The following is an 18,824-nucleotide window of genomic DNA, read 5'->3' as shown; positions in this document are numbered from 1 at the left end:
TTTGCAAAGTCAAGGAGCCATTGTGTCTGGCAGGACATGCATGTGGTTTGGAGAAAACCCAAGACTGCCTCTGCTGCTTTGAACATACTCACATTTAAACCTAATGTTTCCTTTAATAACAGTTCTCAGCATGTTTTACTATATCTGCCTTCAGCACTGAGCCAGGACAGGGACAAGAGGAGAGATCATGAACGGTCGCCGAACCACTGAATTCAACCAGCGAATGCTGCCTCTCTCTGTGGAAGTGGAACAGTATGCCAAAGAAGTCGTCGACTTCAGTTCTCACTATGGCAGCGAGAACAGCATGTCTTACACCATGTGGAACTTGGCTGGGATGCCCAGTGTCTACCCTAGTTCTGGCGATTTCACACAGGCAGCAGTTTTTAGGATGTACGGTAAATGGTGGGAGCAGTGTGCCAGTGCGCCCCAGCCCTTTCGAAGGAGACCGGATAGGTTTCACAGTCAGGACTATGTAGAGCTGGCTTTTGAAGAGCCTGTTTACCCCACGTCCATTGATATTCTTGAAACCTACCACCCTGGAGCTGTTATTCGGATCCTTGCCTGCTCGTTCAACCCTTTCTCTCAGAATCTACCAGCAGAAGAAAGGTAAACTCTAATACAGCAGGTCCCATATACAACCCTTCTCAATCATATTTAGCTGGAAGCACTGCCATAAATTAATCGGATAATTTTATATTTTATCTGCACATAAAGCTGTGTTTACATTAAGTGATGATTTAATTGCTGCACTGTGAAATAAGTAAAGCATTGGCTTTTTACAAATTATGGAACAGTCCAGTTTTACAATACATTTTACAGCAACACATATATCTTACTGAAAGATCAGAGTCAAATAGTTTTACTTGTTTAATGTAAGGGATGTTTAATAATATAAGAGCATGCTACAGTTATTTTAAATTAGCATCGTTACAACCAGGGTTAGAAACTAACAAAGTTGTGGTACTAGTCCTAAGGACTAGTCCTTTTGAAACTTAGTAGTCCCTATGTAAACTTACTAGTCCTTATGTGAAGTTTCTGAGTCACCAACAGCTGTTGGGGTCCCTAAAATATTAGGCTTCAATTTTATTTTCCTAAAAAATTAACATAACATTTTATTGTATTAAAAAAAAAAAAAAAAAAAAAAAAAAAATACAATAAACATTAATGCTCATTCCCAGATACATTAATTGGGTTTCTTCATCCGCCTTCCGCACATTCCGAACCCCAATAATGTGTGTGTGCCGTTAACAGCATTTTTCACATATCATATCACTGCTTCAGTAATGGAACTATCTGTAGAACCATCCGAGACAACCCACAAATATTTAACAGTTGACATTCTGGTTAAGGCAGCTGTACGCTGGGTCCTCGCAATAGCGTGTATACACTCCTGTGGCTGTTTAGAATTTCTGTAGGTTTCCTCCACATTTAATCCTTTTTCCTCATCCAGGTCACACCTCCATTCAAAATCGGTATATGGTCATGCATGCTTTGCGGTTATGGTGTGTAGTAATTGTTACGCTTTTGATGTGCCTTGTTTGGCAGTCTTTGTTGTCATCCGTTTCACACAGTTATAATGATTACTGGATTTTTATACCTCTTTAGAAAGTGGACTTTTCCTGCATTTTTTAAAAGCCTGAGGACTACTGAGACATAGACATCAGCTAGTCCTCTTCAGTTTTAATTTGCCTAGGATGAGCGCTAGTTTCTAACCCTGGTTAGAACCAAGTGACAGCATGAAACTTGTTTATTTTGCTGTAAGTGTTAAATGTGACCTTGTTAAAATATTTTAATAACCTAGGAGAACTAACTACTAAATCCTGCAGCAGTCAAAATAAATCAGTTCACATTGTGCAATCGCTAAAGGTGTCCAGCAGAGTGGATTGTTAGAGAGATTGTATCTAAATGCAGATGAGCTGTGTTCCCTACTTAAGTAAATTGCATACACCGTCTGTTTACGCTGTCCCTTTATGGCTGTGGAACATGTCTGGAGACAGGTTGTCCAAAATATCAAGATGTCAAATTAAACAAAAGTACAAATAAATACACACACACACACACATATATTTATAGTGCTCGGTTTATTTTAAATGTACAAATCATTGCTCTGAAATAACATTAGTGTATTCTCCGTACACATTATACTAGCCTATGTAAAAATATAAATCTGCAAATTAGGCATATACAGCTATGCATCACCCTGTAACTGCAGCGATGCGATAAAATTAAAAGAACCTATGCTTTTGATAAGTATCTTTCACACCACAGGTGATGCGTGAGTGGCACCAGGGCAGCACTGGAGCGACATGAAAATAAATAGGATCGAATCCTATTTTTTAGCGATTTGTTGCACGTCAAGTAGGGAATTGACCAATCAGGGAACAGCAGGGTGAAGCAGCATCCAAAGTGATGGAGGAAACAATAATACTTGTTGTTGAAAAAATGGCCAGAGCTTTATGACAAAAGGCATCGCAATTATAAAGATACGGATTTGAAAGACAGTATATGGGAGTTCTTTTCGAAGGAACTGAATGAGCCTGGTATATATGATTTATTGCCATATATGTTGAAATACCGTATGAGAATTTGTAGCAGTCTTGATCATAGTTTTGTCAGTAGCAATCTTTAACAGTTGTATAGATCTGGCAGTTTTCAATCCTGTCACATCGCCTCTGTGTTGCTTCTGGTGTGTGATCAAGTCGCTGCGAAAGTATCTTGTCGCCAATTAAAAAATTCTGTGGCAGCCTTTAGTGTCTCTACATAGCGTGGGTATGTTTCACCTCAGGTCATGCCCTTGTTCTGCGGAAGCATTTCCACTGTTGGTCACTGTACCCGCGAATTTTATGCATGACGTGTTGGAAATCGTGTCAGTTGAATTTAATCTGGTTTGTTTTTGTGTAATAGTTATATGATGTCAAAATGAAAAGATTGATCTGTGTCAGTCAAAGCAATCTAAGACTGAGCAATCACAGAGTAACGATTCCGACAGTCTGGACAACACAAAACATCAAACCTACAAAAAGTCGGCACCAAGCCTGAGCTAAATCAGCAAACCTGTCATCAGCCAGGATTTTAATATCTGGACAAGAACAAAGAAACTCCCTCTGCAAGTATGAATTCTGTTGATTTCCCTGATTGATGGTGTAAAAAAACAATATCTGGAATACAAAGAGAAATATAAATAGCTGTTTTTTTGGGGTTTTTTTTCCAAAAGGTTCTGTGTTGATGCAAATAAATTAAATACTGTCTTTTCAAGATGTTGCATGAGTCCCCCAGTGGGTAGCATGTAGTATACTCCCATTTGGAAGCACCCCAGAACTAAAAAAAAAAAAAAAAAAAAAAAAGTTTTTAAATATTTAATGTATATTTTTTATGCGGAATCTAAAAGCAATTGACAGTAAAACAATTTTATGTTTTTAATGTAGAGCATTAAAATACTAACAAGTCCTTTAAAAACCTTAATAATAACATTTAAAAATGATACGTAATCCGTAGCTGTGGCTGCATGTGATAAAAAATCCCAGCCTAGTAGTAAAATCAAGTGAATAACCTAACGCACTTTCATTTTACTTTGGACTATAGGCTACACACACATACAGTATATATATTTTTTTATTATAGTCTACCTTTAGGAGGGATATTTTAAACAATATCATTTTTTATATGTATGAATTATGTTACCTGAAATAAACGAAAGAGATTTTTTTCAACAATTTTACATTATTGAACCTACAGTTATTATACGCAACATAACTAACTTCACCACATGGTAAAATAGTAAACAATTGCAATGAAAATGTCAACAAGTTACATAACAATACAAATATGAATTAATTAAATACATCTGAATATGAGCTTATAGCGTCACCCCCAACTTCCTAATCATTCAGCGAACGCATGTACATAGTTATTATAATACAGATCAAGATGTATGGAGTAAAATATGTATAGTGTGTATATATATATATATATATATATACACACACACACACACACACACACACACACACACACACGCACACACACAACATCATCCCCTGCTTTCAACATTTGATTATTACATTATAGGTCTGTCCAAAATACAGATTTAGAAGAACAGAGAAAACCGTATTCATTCATAGCGCCTCCACAACTTAACATTACATTCTGTCTGCGTTTGCCACTACAGCCACTACATTCAAAGCGAACAGCCTGTCAATCAAGCTGTGTAAGTCGAGAGAGACAAGTCTGTCTGGTCTGCAAAGGGCTTGACTGTCGCGATATGAAGTGTGGTGCAGTTTAATTACAGAGTGCTGTAGTTACACAGCTAAGAAGAGACGCATAGCAGGAGATCAAACATGGCTAATGGCAGCTACCAAAGACAACTAGGGGCATCGAACATCGCAGATGCCGGCTACAAGGGGGTTAAAGTATCTCAGAGAAGGGAATATAATTTGGGGTGTTCATACTTTAGAGCTTAAACATTTAGAATTGTGTCTGAGCATTTAAGTGTTGTTAGTAATATACCTGGTTGGCCTCAGTGTTTATACGGTCAGTAGTAACTGCACAGTGTAAAGTTATTATTAAACTCTTGTTAGAGAGCTTATTGCTCTGAGTGGTTACTAACCCTTGGTTTAAAGCATGGTTAATCTTAAATTTAAACATTTAGGAAATTAAAATATTTAAAAGGTCCTAAAATACTAAAAATGGTCACGGCTCAAGCTCGTCAGTTTTCACCGTGTATCAAGCAAATAAACTTCCCTACCAACCTAATACGTTTAGAAATCAACAGCTCACTGCTGGAATATTACGCTGAGCTGGATGCTGTTGTTCTACGTGGAGTGAAGGAGAGGTCTTTGCTGTCCCTGTACAAGATGGCACTGGTAGACATCAACGATTTAAGTGACAGTGACGAAGAAAAGGATGCTTATGAAGTAGAAAGACTATGTAAGCAGTGTGAAGACACAGGCATTAATGAACACGCCAATAATGGTTACTTTGATAAACTTCCCTACGAGGTACAGTTTTTAAAATACACATATATGTTAACATTAACAAGATTCTCATATGTTTCCCAAGCCACTTAAAAGCAACACTGGATTTTACCATATATTTAATAAATATATAAGTTTGACTTGCCAGAGCTGTGACAAAGCTTTAAAATACAGGAGTGTGGCATCCTGTTTATTTCCCCCCCCTAAAAGTGGCTGTGATTTCCATAGTAAATGATCTTGAGCAATTATTCTAAAAAACACCTTGGCAGTACCTGACACAACAGGCCCTTGACCAAACATTTGCATGGTTCGACTGTCTGAGGTACTTTACTTACAGGTGTAGTAATGATAATCTTAGTCATACATTTCTCTGTGTAAAAAAGTGCCTCCCATTTTCTGTTCTGAATGCCCCTTTGTCTAATCTCCATTTGTGACCCCTGGTCCTTGTTTCTTTTTTCAGGTTGAGAAAGTCCCTTGGGTCCACACTCTCAGTACCTTTTAGAATTGTGAATGCTTGAATCAGATCACTGAATAGTCTTCTTTGTTCAAGACTGAATAGATTCAGTTATTTTAGCCTGTCTGCATATAACATGCATTTTAAACCCGGAATAATGCTGGTCGCTCTTCTTTGCACTCTTTCTATAGCAGCAATATCATTTTATAACGAGGTGACTAGAACTGAACTGTAAAGTTTTAACATTACTTCCCTTGGTTTAAAGTCAACAATTTTCACTATATGTCCGACCATTTTGTTGGCCTTTTTTATAGCTTCCCCACATTGTCTCGATGAAGACATTTCTCTGTCAACATACACTCCTAGGTCTTTTTCATAGATTCCTTCTTCAAATTCAGTATCTCCCATATGGTATTTATAATGCACATTCTTATTGCCTGCATGCAGTACCTTACACTTTTCTCTGCCCAGTTCTGAATGCTTTCTGGATCATTTTTTAGATTCACCCTTCACAGATCATCGGTATGTACAGTATTCTTAGAGCTGGGTCAAATATTTAAATTTTCAAATAAACACTACTTGAAACCTGTTTGATTGCAAAAGTGCCCAAGTTCTTATTTGTTCATATAACACAATTTAGAAATGCATTTATCAAAATAAATGACACTTATTCTGCTGAACTAAAGAGTATTTCTCTCCTTTCTTTAATAATTTGATACGGTACCTTTTTTTTTTTTTTTACTGTGAAATGGTACAAATTGTACTTTTTTTCAAGCATTTTTTTTAAATTTGTCAATGTTTTAATATTATTTGTTTACATTTTGAAAGAATATTCAGCCCTATTCGGTCCCAGCCCTATGTGTCATTCTTACAGATTGGATTTGGAAACAAAGCAAATGATTCCAGTATACTGTAGAACATGTATGTATTGTGCATTGTGAAAACTCTCAAGCAGCAGTTAATGAAGTACTCAGTTACTACACAATGTAAATGATGTTTTCTGTGAAGAAAAATAAAACAAGACAGAAACCAATCTCCTGTCAGTTTCTAGCAGGTTTTGAAATCCTAAATTGTTTTGACAGCTCCTTAATGGGCCTGATTACACATAGACAAAGCAGTTTTAAGACAGTCACCGTATATTCCTGACCAGCTATGATTAATGAGATTTGCCCTGAAGGCCTGAAAACCCATCATGTAGTTAATTAAAATACAAATAAAAAAGCAAATAATATTTGCACACTAGCAATACGTTTCCAGTCCCCTTCTTTGTTTTGCAGAGGATTAGTGGAGAATTGCTAAGGCTCTCTGAAAGCTGCCAATGTAGATGCAAGTGCAAAATAAAATGCATCCAATTAGCTGTTTCAATGTTTCATCAGTTGTGAGGGATGAGACGATAGCTAGGTTGCAATCAAGCACTTTTAAGAATGCTCACAACCAGCGGATTGTGTTGTTTGGTATTCAGATGAACACTGGAGTATCTAGTACTATAAAACTGAAAACCTCGAAGACCCTGTGTACAGAAGTACTGTATACAGCTGTTCATAAGGATGTCACCAAGCCAGGGATACCATTTTATTTACAACTTCACTATGCCTTAAGCATGGTACAGGTCCGAAATGTCACAGTTATCTTAACTAATTCTTTATTTTTCTTTTTTTAGATGTACTTTGTATGTTGTTTACTGTTTCCTCTGTCATCACATCTTCTCTCTATATCTTCTCTCTAATTTCATCTGGTGTGCAACTATTTACCTGTCCCGTCCTAATCCCCCGCAACACTGAGGTATTTTTTACATCCTCTGGGGAGCGAGTGTTGCACAGGGGACAGATAAACAATTACACTCAGGTGTACCAGCTGACGTTAGGGAGAAGGTATGTTTGAGGTCCCTGTTGAGGCCAAGTTCTGAATTTTAAAGTCACCAGGATGAATGTTAAAAAAATAAAAAATAAAAGTAGAATAATCATCTGCTATGCTAATGTATATTTGTCCTACCCAAAATGAAGGCCAGTCTTTTCTGTCAGTATGTCTACACATTGATTTTGCATGAACATTAATGTTTACAGTGTCTTGATCTGATTTCATAAACAGAAATTCTAGCTCTCTGTATTTCAGCTTAAACAAGACAAAACTTTGTTAACAGAACTCAACATACATTTTCTAAGTTTTGAAAATACCCCCCTCAGCCATTATTTTAAGTTTCTGTAGCGTTGTAGTTTTAAGTCATTGTACTCTTTATTATTGTATCTCTACAGTTTCTAACATGAATACAGCAGAGTGTGTCCTAAAATAACTTAAACCCATCTCCCCAAAAGCAAAGCCATATCTTTTCCCTCTGGAATTTATTACAAAGCTCAAGTCAACAGATACACTGCTTGACATTAATTGGTTCCAGGATTAAGGCCTGAAGTCATTTTTCAGCCAGAGCAATATGTCAAAAGGCAATCAATCTACTTTTAATGATTTACATGGAACATGTGTTTAATGTTATGCTTAAAAGTTATACAGAGCATTGCAAGGTATTGCAGGTATGTACTGTAAATGCTGTCAATAAAAAAATGAATTATACTATTTTCCATTTCTTCCTTTCTTTCCAGTTGATTCAGCTGCTTTTAGATCACCTCACCCTCCCAGACCTGTGCAGGCTGGCACAGACCTGTAAGCTGCTGTACCAGCACTGCTGCGACCCCCTGCAATACATCCAGCTGAATTTACAGCCATGCTGGGCACGGGTGAATGACGCCGCTCTTGACCACATGCAGTCGCGTTGCACCCTGATTCAGAGACTCAATCTGTCATGGAGCGGAAACAGGGGAGCAATTACTTTAGCGGGGTTCGGCAGGTTAGTGCTGATATAAGAAATCAGAGACAGTCACAGACTCCCCTTCTTAAACGTTCTGCTCTCATAAGTGTGGTTTTGTGCATGGAAAATTAACTGATGTACAGTAAATGACATGGCTGGCGTACATCATTTTTAAAAGTACCGTTCTTGTGGAATGACATTTAAATCTTTAACTAAATAAAACCGGTATGATGGGTCTATTTTAAAACTCCAAACAGGGTCTGGTCTAAATGCTGTTGCTCTTTAACTGTATTAAAGCTAAACGTTATACCATCTACATCTACACTTTTTTAAACTGTAATTTCCACCATCATTTTATATAGATATTTTCCATTTACTTTTTTTCTAGAAACACCCACCCCCCCCAAAAAAAAAACTGAAAGGCGTACAGAAATATTTGAACAATAGCATTGAGCTGCCATTAAAAATACAGTTTTATTATACTGAAGAAACATTTCACACCATTACCAGCAATGGCAACACAATGGGTTTGGAACAAATATATGCACATCAGTCCTAATGTGGTACTATATACAGACCTGTGTGCATTGGTTTATATCCGTATGGTGCCATTGGTTTGTCGGAATTAGAAAATGTACTATTCGATCAATGGCTCATACAATTGCATCTTCCCTGCAACCACAGTCTTCTAAGCACAACACCACTGCAGTTCCATTTAAGATAGTTTGTGCGATTATATTACTTACATGCCAGACAACTTGTTCTTAAATAATAGAAGTGTATTTCACAGATTACTGTACGAATAGATGTCTGTGTTTAAAACATACCTTTTTTTCCTGTTTGTCTTATGCCTTATTTGGTGCAGGTTCTTGAAAGTGTGTGGCTCCCAGTTGGTGTGCCTTGAGTTGGCATGCTGTCATTTCCTGAACGAGGTCTGTCTGGAGGTTGTTGGTCAGATGTGCCCGAACCTTCAGGAACTGAACCTCTCCTCCTGTGATAGAGTGCATCCGCAGGCTTTCAGCCACATTTCCAAACTGGTCGGCTTGAGACGTCTCGTACTGTACCGCACAAGAATTGAGGTAGGAAGAATCAATTAAACCAGGAGTGTCAGAATCAGTTTTACCTGGTGCTCTGATGGAAATGTATGGCATATCGTGGGGTATTGTGGGTACAGAAAATAAGCATTGTTCCTAGAGGGAGCCTGATCTGGATACACTGTGTTGCTCATATAAATCCTCCTTGTCTTGGATAAGAGCAGAGGAATGTATTGTCCAGCTGATTTATGATGCCGATGTTTCAGAGATCTCGGTTTTAGCACTGATCTTGGCACAGTTAATGTTACCTTCAGTAAAGCAGTCCAAGGTTATTGCTAATCTGGGTCTGTTGGTTATACTGGATGTGTGAATATAAATAGAACAATAATCCAGATTACCTTGAAAAATATCTTGTTGCAAAACAGACAACATGGTTAGTGTCCTGCAAATTTTACATCTTTCTTGTAAAGGGTTCTGTACCACTTTAATCCAAGAAAATATACAGTTAAAAAAAAAAAAAAAAGAAAACATTCCAGGTTTAACACACTACACGTGAGCTTTTGATACACTGTGATCAGATCATATACTATCACTGTACAGCACTACTGGGGCAGAGCCTGCATTCCAAGCTTTTGGAAATGTCACATAAACTTAAAAGATTTAAAAAACAAAACAGTTGCTTTGAACCACATTGGCCAGTCTTTGTAGTCATAACTAACTACACCATTTTTTTTTTTCTTCATGCAAACTAAAATAATAGAAAAAGTAAAAACACCAATACAATATATGCTGGGATGATATTTTGGCATACAGCATTTGTTAATTGATTTAAACTCCCATCACTTCTTTCCAAGAGAACAGCCTGTTTTCCAGTACAATACCTTGCTGAGCCGTTATTAGATTAACTTGAATGCTTAAGGTAAAAAATACCCTTGGGGTGCCCTTGGCCAACAAAAAAGCAAGCACATGCTTTTCATTATTATGGAAGTTATCGACAACATAAGTAGATTAGGACCACCACTGATGCAGCAGGGTAAGTATCAGTGGTGGTTTTGATATTAAGTGACTGTGCATGGTTAGGTTACACTAGCATCGTCATTAAATGTGTTTGTACAGGGTGTGTATTTCAAATTCCTGGCACACTTCTGCGTTAAAAAACAAAACAATGAACAATAGGTAATTCTTAAGTCATACAAAAACTTTACTTTAAGATGGCTCACTGGCAAGCAGACTTTATTAATTTCTTTGTGGTAGTATTGCAAGCCCTGGTTATCTTTTGATGGTTCTTTTGAATTTGTTCACTATCACTGCCTTTTCACTGGGCCTTTTCAAGAAAGCGAATACTGGTAGAGTAGGCCCTCACTAAACCAGACATGTTGGGAGACAGATAGGCTTCCTATTTAAACCATTAGTCACAGCCAAGACTTCCGTTTTGCGTTTTTACGTTTTGATTCTAAATCTAAGCGGATTATAACACCTCCAGCGAATTTCTTTTAGTGTAAAGATTACAGTCAAGTATGGTGTACTTACAGCACATCTCTTCCTCGGATTCGGAGGTTTTGGAAGATAACTTCTTGTCCGTATCAGAACATTCTCTGACAGCTTCAACCCAGGGTCTGGTCAGCTCACCATTATCCACAAGATCAGAACAGGGTCCCCCTGAGCAAGAGAGCATACCACTACCCACCGTCCAATGAGTCAATCCCCGTCAATCTAAACGGATCCAGCCCCAGGATACCTCTCCTGAGCAGCTGTGCTTTAAGAACTGGACTCTCAATAATCTCATAAAAACCCTTCTAAAAACGGCAGCGAGATCCCAGTAGGGAGCAATCGGGAATCGCTTTTAATTTTTTATTGCAATTCCATCTCGGCAGAACCAATTTTTCCACCCAAGAAAACTCCCCAGCCGCGCTCGGCTGTTCAGCGGCCAATGTCAGGCAGCCCCATAGCCAGCATATCAGGCCAGCAGGCATAAAAGCATTCATGTAACCGTTCACTGATACCTTATCCTCAGTCAATACCAAACTCAGCAATCTGGATAAACAGCTGTCCGTCATTGAGCAAGAGAAGCAAGTTTCCACAATTACAGTATTTTCCTCCATTCCTGCAGTAAACTCAGCCACTCCAGCAGCTACCACCAACTCCGGTCCCTACAGTCGAGCCTCCGATCTACAACCTTGCAGCTGCCATAGCATATGGTTCCGCTGTCTCAACCACTGCCCGTCATCACTCAGTATCCCCGCAGATTCATCTAAGAATAGTCAAAGGTAAGGACGTTAACCTGGCTTCACTGTTGATGGCTACATCTGAGTTTCTGACCCATAAAGTTGTGGATTGCGGAGATCTCTCAGTCACGCTGAAATCCAGAGACCCCAGATTACTGAAGAGTCTTACCCTGGGGGAATTTGTCCTAGTCTTCGCTATATACAGAGATGTGCTTGGTTCTGTATATCTGAACCGCAGACAAGAACTGGATCCTTATGAATTCTACATTGTGGAGCTGTCTGTCAGGTATGAAGGGACAATGTTTTTCAACTACCACAAATCCTTTTCAGCAAAAGCAGCATCTATTTTGGCATCAAATAACCACATAATCGACTGGGCACAGCCTGATTTAGATCAGTTCAGGATTTTCAGCGGTCTCAGAGCTAATGCATGCGGGATTCCACAGGCCTCTCTGTGCCTGAAAGCTGCCATCGCATCAGATTCCTCCAGATCTGCAGTTAACATCACTCCTCCCCATTTTTCTAACAGAGTCTCCATCCCTAACTCCATCCATTCTTCAGCCCCACCTGAGCAATCTACCCAACAGAAAGCTCACGGTAGTGACGTTTCAGAGAATCCTGGGCTTGATGGCAGCAGCTTCCCACATCCTTCCTTTGGGTCTTCTACACATGTGCCCTCTCTAAGGCTGGTTCAACAGCAGGGTTTATCAGCCCGCATAGAACCGTGGCCGACTGCTGATAGTATCTCAGCACTGTCTGTAGTCTCTATCATGGTGGGCAGCATTACCAGGAGGGAGGTTATAACTACAGATTTGTCCAGCCTTGGCGGCGGGGCTGTATGGAATGAAAAGGGAGCGCAAGGAGTATGGAGACCCCTGTGGCAAGGTCTCCTATTTAAATATTCTAGAACTGTAGGCAGTGTTTCTAGCCTTGCAGAATTTTTTACAGGAGGTTCAGGGGAGACATGTGCTCGTCCGGATGGATAACAGTACTGTGGTGGCATACATAAACCACCAGGGCAGCCTCAGGTCCCCCAGTCTCCACCGCAGTACATCTTCCCGGAGTGACTAATTGGGCAGCGGACCTCCTTTCAAGGACAGTCCCCAGTGCCTCGGAATGGAGGCTTCACCCAGAAGTGGTGAACCTCATTTGGCAACAGTTCTGGAGAGCACAGGTGGACCTGTTTGCCTCAGAAGAATCGACTCGTTGTTGCCTCTGGTTCTCAATAACGGGAGCAGGGGACCCACTGGCAATAGATGCCTTGGCACACCAGTGACCGAGGCAGCTGCTATATGTTTTTCCTCCACTAGCCATGCTCCCGCTGTGCTTAGAAAAGATCATGTAGGACCGGGCCAGGGTGTTACTAGTAGCCCCTTATTGGCCCAGGAGACTGTGGTTTTCAACTTTGATACAGCTCCTGCAAGGTCAGCCGTGGAGTCTGCCAAAACACAGCAACCTCCTCAGTCAGGCACACAGGTCATTGTGGCAGCCCGACCCATCGAGGGTCTGGACCCTGAACGGCACCATTTGAGCCGTATGATGCTGTTTAATAGAGTCACTGACACTCTACAGAATGCCAGAGCGCAATCCACACGTTCCCAGCATGGGTACAAGTGGGGCGTTTTTCAAAGACCCTACAACCTGTTTCATAGCAGTTCTACTGCAATTTTAACAGGACGTATTTGATGAGGGGAAATCCCCCTCTACATTGAAGTTCCATTTGGCAGCCATTTCAGCTTTTCATATTAAGATTGATTCAGTCTCCCCAGGAGCTCATTCCCTGGTAGGGCAATTTTTAAAGGGTGCTCGATGGCTTCGGCAGCCTATGTGGGACATTGTCCCTCCCTCATATATATGTATGTATGTATGTATGTATGTATGTATGTATATATATATATATATATATATATATATATATATATAATAATGTCTGTCTTGTTATACTTTGTTTGGTCCCATAAAGACACTCCATAATATGTTTAAAAGCTTTGCGAGTGTGACCTTGAAAAGGCGTTATTATGCATTTGGTTATTGAAATCTTCTCCATAGACACAACTGTGAATCACTGGAACCCTGTGGCAAGTTAAGGTCACATTCACTCGATGCACCCCTATGTGTGTCTCCACTATTGACAGCCTTGTCAGACTGGCTGATCAGTGAATGTCAGAGTTGCCACTGCTCTTCTGGGATAGTACTGATCCTTTCTGCTGATTTATCCATCTTCACTGTTACTTCGGGTTCCCACATTTTCCAAAGGTCTTCCTCAGGGAAGAGTACTTAGCAGCCAAGGGACCATGGTGGCTACAGTTCGTGCATTTTCATATCTTTGGCAACTACTTTGGGGCTTGTAATGATTTCCTTGACTGCAAGCCAATCAATGGGCTGGGAGCCAGGGGACTCATTAAATACCATGTGTGAGATCTGTAACCTGCGCCTGGAGCGGTATTTTATAGAACCTACTGACAGCCTTTAATGCCTATTGACCCTTTTTTTCCTTTGTTTCACTTTACTCGCTTGCTTCTGATGTGGTTCCTGATGCCAGCAAACAGCGCTGCTCAGCATTCTGACTTTTTGCACAGATCTTCGGCACCTTAACCTTGGCAGCTGTATCATGGTAGGGGCTTGGAGTGTTTTTTTTCTTTATAGCAGCAATACCATCCTCTATTACCAGACACTTACTATCCTCTAGAATTCTCAAAGTGTAGTCGTGATAATAAGCTAAAGATCCACATGTGAGCATTTACATAATTCATCAAACAGTGATCTACACATACAGTCACAGACACGAGTATTGGCACCCTACACTTAATGTAAGATAATTCAAGAAAGCATGTTAAAGACAAGCATTTAGTGAACATTAACCACTAATTAATATGACAAAGACCAGAAAATACACAATTTCTGGTAGTTTAATAAACAATCTTAAAGCAATTTAAAGTATTTGTTCATGACAAAAGTATTGGTACCTTTACATCAGAAGTCTGTAAAAATGTAATAGAACTAATATATATATATATATATATATATATATATATATATATATATATATATATATATATATATATATATATATATATCATTGATTGAAAACCATGACATAGTAATTAAGCTGTATTATAAAGTCAGTATGCAGAATAAGAGGTAATTATAAGAGATAAGAAAAATATTTTGGCAACACAGCAGATAATGGTCAAGAGAAAGGAGTTAGATTCACCTCTGAGAAAAGCACTCGTAGCAAATGGCAACAAAGGAAATGGTACAGAACAGTATAAAAAATATGAAACACAGAAGAGTTGTATGCACGTAGACCTTGCTGCAAAGCACTTTTAAAGAAAATTCCTAAAAACAAACCATCTCAAATTTGCAGAGAAACATAAACAGGAATCTGAAGCATACTTCAACAAAATTATTTGGTCCAAAGAGACTAAAATCTAACTTTTCCCCCAAAAATTGACCACAGTATGTCTGGGGAAAAAAGGAAAGCCTTCTATGAATACAGTTAAACATGTAGGTGGTTCGATCATTATGTGGGAGTATTTTAGCAGTTCAAGGACTAGAGACATTGATGTGATTTGGAGACCGGTTGAATGCAGCCATGTATCAAAACATTCAATAAAATGTAAAGATACCATCTGCTCGTAGGCTGGTAGTTTATCTTTCAACACGACAAGGACCCAAAGCATACGGCTAAGTCAACTCTGGAATTCTTGAAGATAATTAAGATAAAAGGTCTGGAATGGCTTTTATATCACCAGATCTCAATCCAATAGCAATGCTTTGGATTGATCTGAAAAAAAGCTGTAGCCAAGCATTGTGTATCCAATCAGTTTGAGCTGAAGGAAGTATGCAGAATGGGCCCAGATTTCACCAGCAAGGTTAACATACTGGTTAAGAGTTATAAACATCTGAAAGCTGTAATTAAAGGAGGACATGAAATACTAAAGCAGGGGTGCAAATACTTTTGTCATAAACAAATACTTTAAAATAAGTTTGTTTTTTTTATTTATTAAAAAGTGGTTAAAGTTTACTAAATGCTTGTCCTTAACCTGTTACCTTGAATTATGGTATAATAAGCGTAGGGTGCCAATACTTTTGTTTTCAACTGTATAGTACAATGCAGGTCATCATTTGAAAGTAATTTGTATCTGCATGTTTAGCTTTGTTGCTGATTTTTCATGAAATATAATTTGGGAGTATCATAAATTTACTCAAAATCAAAAAAAGCAAAAGCAGGTCAGCTAGATATAAAGATGAGATCACCACAAAGACCCCTCAGTGAGCCCCCTTGATCTCCCTTTATAAGGACCAGCTCTCTAGGAACTCACCCCTTTTGCTGCTCTTTATTGATATATATTCTTCAATCTGTAAATAAATTAGTGTTAAACACTATTGTTATCTTTCAGATTGAGGATTATGACGTGATTGCCAGCATGATAAGTGCAAAGAGCAAAAATTTAAAATCCTTGGATATCTGGAGGTGTAAAAACATTACAGAGAAAGGCATCACTGAGTTGGCGTCAGGGTGCAGGTTACTGGAAGAGCTGGACCTCGGCTGGTGCTCCACACTGCAGAGCAGCACTGGCTGCTTCGTGCATCTGGCTCGCCACCTTCCAAACTTATGCAAGTTTTTTGTCACAGCAAACAGGACTGTGTGCGACACAGATGTGGAGGAGCTGGCAGCCAGCTGCCCAAACCTGCAACATGTAGACCTTCTGGGTAAGGAGGAGAAAAAATGCTGGGCACTGTGTGTGTGAATGCAGTTGCTGCAACCTAGACCCTACATTTCTATCACTGCTGTTTTTCTTTGGATGTCTTGCCTGCTTGAGGAAGTTAAACAAGATTTCAGAAATCCTATTCTTAATGCTCCCGGACAAATCCCAGTAATCAACCTCACATTACCCTCTTTATAAAAACGCTTAAAGGAGCTACACTGCCCTCCATAGATATTGTTGAATGAGTAGAAGGCTGCAGTAACATCTGTTTCTGTTGTTTAGGAAAGATAAAGGCATGCTTTACCAGATGAGTTGGCTAGTGGTCCATTAAATAGGTTGTGTGTTCAGTTCTTCTAAAAGACAATTAATATGAAAGTGTACTGTTGGCAATAAAGCCTATTTGTTGTGTTTGATGTGAAGTAAAACTACTACGTAAACAAACTTTTCAGCTAATGCCTTTATCAGTGTTACGACTGTAGTTTATCATTTAAAATCCTTGTTTCTTTTTTTTGTAATTGTAATTTTGTGTGTGTGTGTGATTAGGTCTGTCACTGGATTACACATTTTGATATTGTTAATTTGTCTTGCAGGAACTAGAATGGTGAGCCCAGCATCATTGAGAAAGCTGCTCCAGTCGTGCAAGGATCTCCTCCTGCTCGATGTGTCCTTCTGTTCCCAGATTGATACCCGAGTGGTGCAAGAGCTGACTGTCCAGTTTCCCAAAGTGTTCATCAAAAAAAGCTTTACCCAGTGACCTCCCTGCCCCTGAATAGCAAGTCTCAGGGGATATCAGGGAATGAAAGACAGATCTTTGGAAGCAAGTTCCCTGTTTCATATGGGTAATCATATTTCCTGTGATTGAATACCCATATATTTAATTTGCACAGATAAAGGTGTTCTCATATATAGAATCCTAGTTCCTAGCCTGTACAATACTGATGTTTTCTATCAAACAGGTTTGATTTTTTAAATACCTTCAAGCAGACCATTAGGACACTGAGCTAGGATGAGAATTTAAGATAATGGAAAATTATTTTAAGCTGGAACTCAGGGTTTCCTTTTTTTCGTCTTTGTTTGGTTTTATAAATTATGTTTTAGTGTAATTTTTTTTGTAACTCAATAAGCATGACTTTGCTGAAGACAACGTAAATCTGACTTGTGTACTATAAATAATTAAAGCCTCTATACATTTAGCTTTTTAGAAAGCGAGAACAATAGTCTTCAGATTAGAAAGCAACAACATTAGTAACGTTGAAGACTAAAAAATATTTTTATTGAAAATATATTATGGTGAAAAACCAGAGTCTATTCGTCTTCCAATGGGAAAACTATAAAGAAATTTAACAGATTTTTTTTTTCTGTGACTCTGTATATGATGAATGCATTTTTCACTTTCTTTGTGCCTTATAATAATGGTCTGTGTTCATTTTCTTATTCATCATTAAATAAATAAACCTATATATTTGTTCTTATTGTTTGATTTCAATAAAAAAGAGCTTTCAGTTATGGTGTTGGCTTTTACCTCTAGAAAAGTGAAGTTCATAACTGATTAAATGTGTTATATGTACTCTGAAGAAGATTTTTGTAGCACATTCGAGAATAAACGCAGAGCCAACAACACTATTAAACATGTGTCCTTACTGTCTTCTCAAATATAAAGTCGCTTACTGTATCTTCATCAGTGCAGCAGTGGAAGTACAAAAGTAGTGCACTAATTCTGTAAGGGGCAATGATAGCACAAGGGCTTCCTTAATGTATCTTAGAATGGCACCACATATTTTGGCAAACCACACTTGCCATACCATTGTGAGTTTTACATTTTTACACAACTAGGTAAGGATGTTCTTTAGCATAAGTTAGTCAGAATTATGACATATTTAAATATGAGGAACCTGTCCATATGTCTATGCGTGTAGATAGACAGATGGACAGTAAGTCAAGGGTGATACTAATTCCCACTGTCTACTGTATCTTAACTGATGGGGCTAGAAAGATGTTTGACAATCTGATTGCTACACAAGATGACTAAATTTGATTTCCATGTGGCTGGTCAATCTGACACAATGTTACTTTCTCTTCCACAATTTTCCAATAGCATTCCATGGTTCTGGTCCTTCTATTAGCTGATTTCGAATGTGCAGTATGCTGTCACTGTCAGACTCAACTGAAACATGCAGCATCATGAATCCCCATGCACCTCCATTACCTTCATGATCTCTTTACACCTTCAGTTTTCTAAAGCTGTGGCGGTATGTGTTTCACATTTTTAATCTCAGTTCTTTTGATGGCAAATCTTTTCTTCAGTGCTGGGGAACTCATTAGTCAGTCTGCCATTCAGGTAGAATCATTTAATAGGTTTAACTGGCCATTTTATAACCTATTCATATTTGAAGGGACGCTGACATGGTAGTGTGGATTTTATTGAATTTTAATTGTTTCATGTGTCATTTTATGATGCATATTGATTTGGAAAGCAGAGTCACTAAAGCCAGTGAAGTAGACGCAAGTATATAATTTGCTTGGAGTTAAATTTAAAGCTGTAGCTCAAATACTTTGGCTTATTTTGCTTGTGTTATATCATATAGCACACTGAAGAAAAATGAGAGAATGGAAGTAAGATTAGAGA

At 38.6% G+C, this 18,824-nt stretch overlaps 1 protein-coding gene across 1 annotated transcript; it reads left to right on the top strand.

The window, feature by feature from the left end:
• The first annotated feature begins 100 nt into the window (after window positions 1-100).
• On the top strand, window positions 101-17,596 carry LOC121316243 (F-box/LRR-repeat protein 4-like). Its single transcript, XM_041251183.1, is given in 9 exon segments — window positions 101-606; window positions 1,867-1,868; window positions 4,424-4,438; window positions 4,669-4,997; window positions 8,022-8,266; window positions 9,093-9,306; window positions 14,029-14,100; window positions 15,890-16,202; window positions 16,789-17,596. Coding segments are annotated over 9 exon segments (1,857 nt in total). The 5' UTR covers window positions 101-103; the 3' UTR covers window positions 16,953-17,596.
• Window positions 17,597-18,824: the final 1,228 nt, after the last annotated feature.

The sequence above is a fragment of the Polyodon spathula genome, chromosome 5 (genome assembly GCF_017654505.1).
Source record: "Polyodon spathula isolate WHYD16114869_AA chromosome 5, ASM1765450v1, whole genome shotgun sequence".
NCBI classification, from domain to species: Eukaryota; Metazoa; Chordata; class Actinopteri; order Acipenseriformes; family Polyodontidae; genus Polyodon; species Polyodon spathula.
The sequence above is the reverse complement of the archived record's forward strand: the minus strand, read 5'-3'. Positions and strand labels throughout refer to the sequence as shown.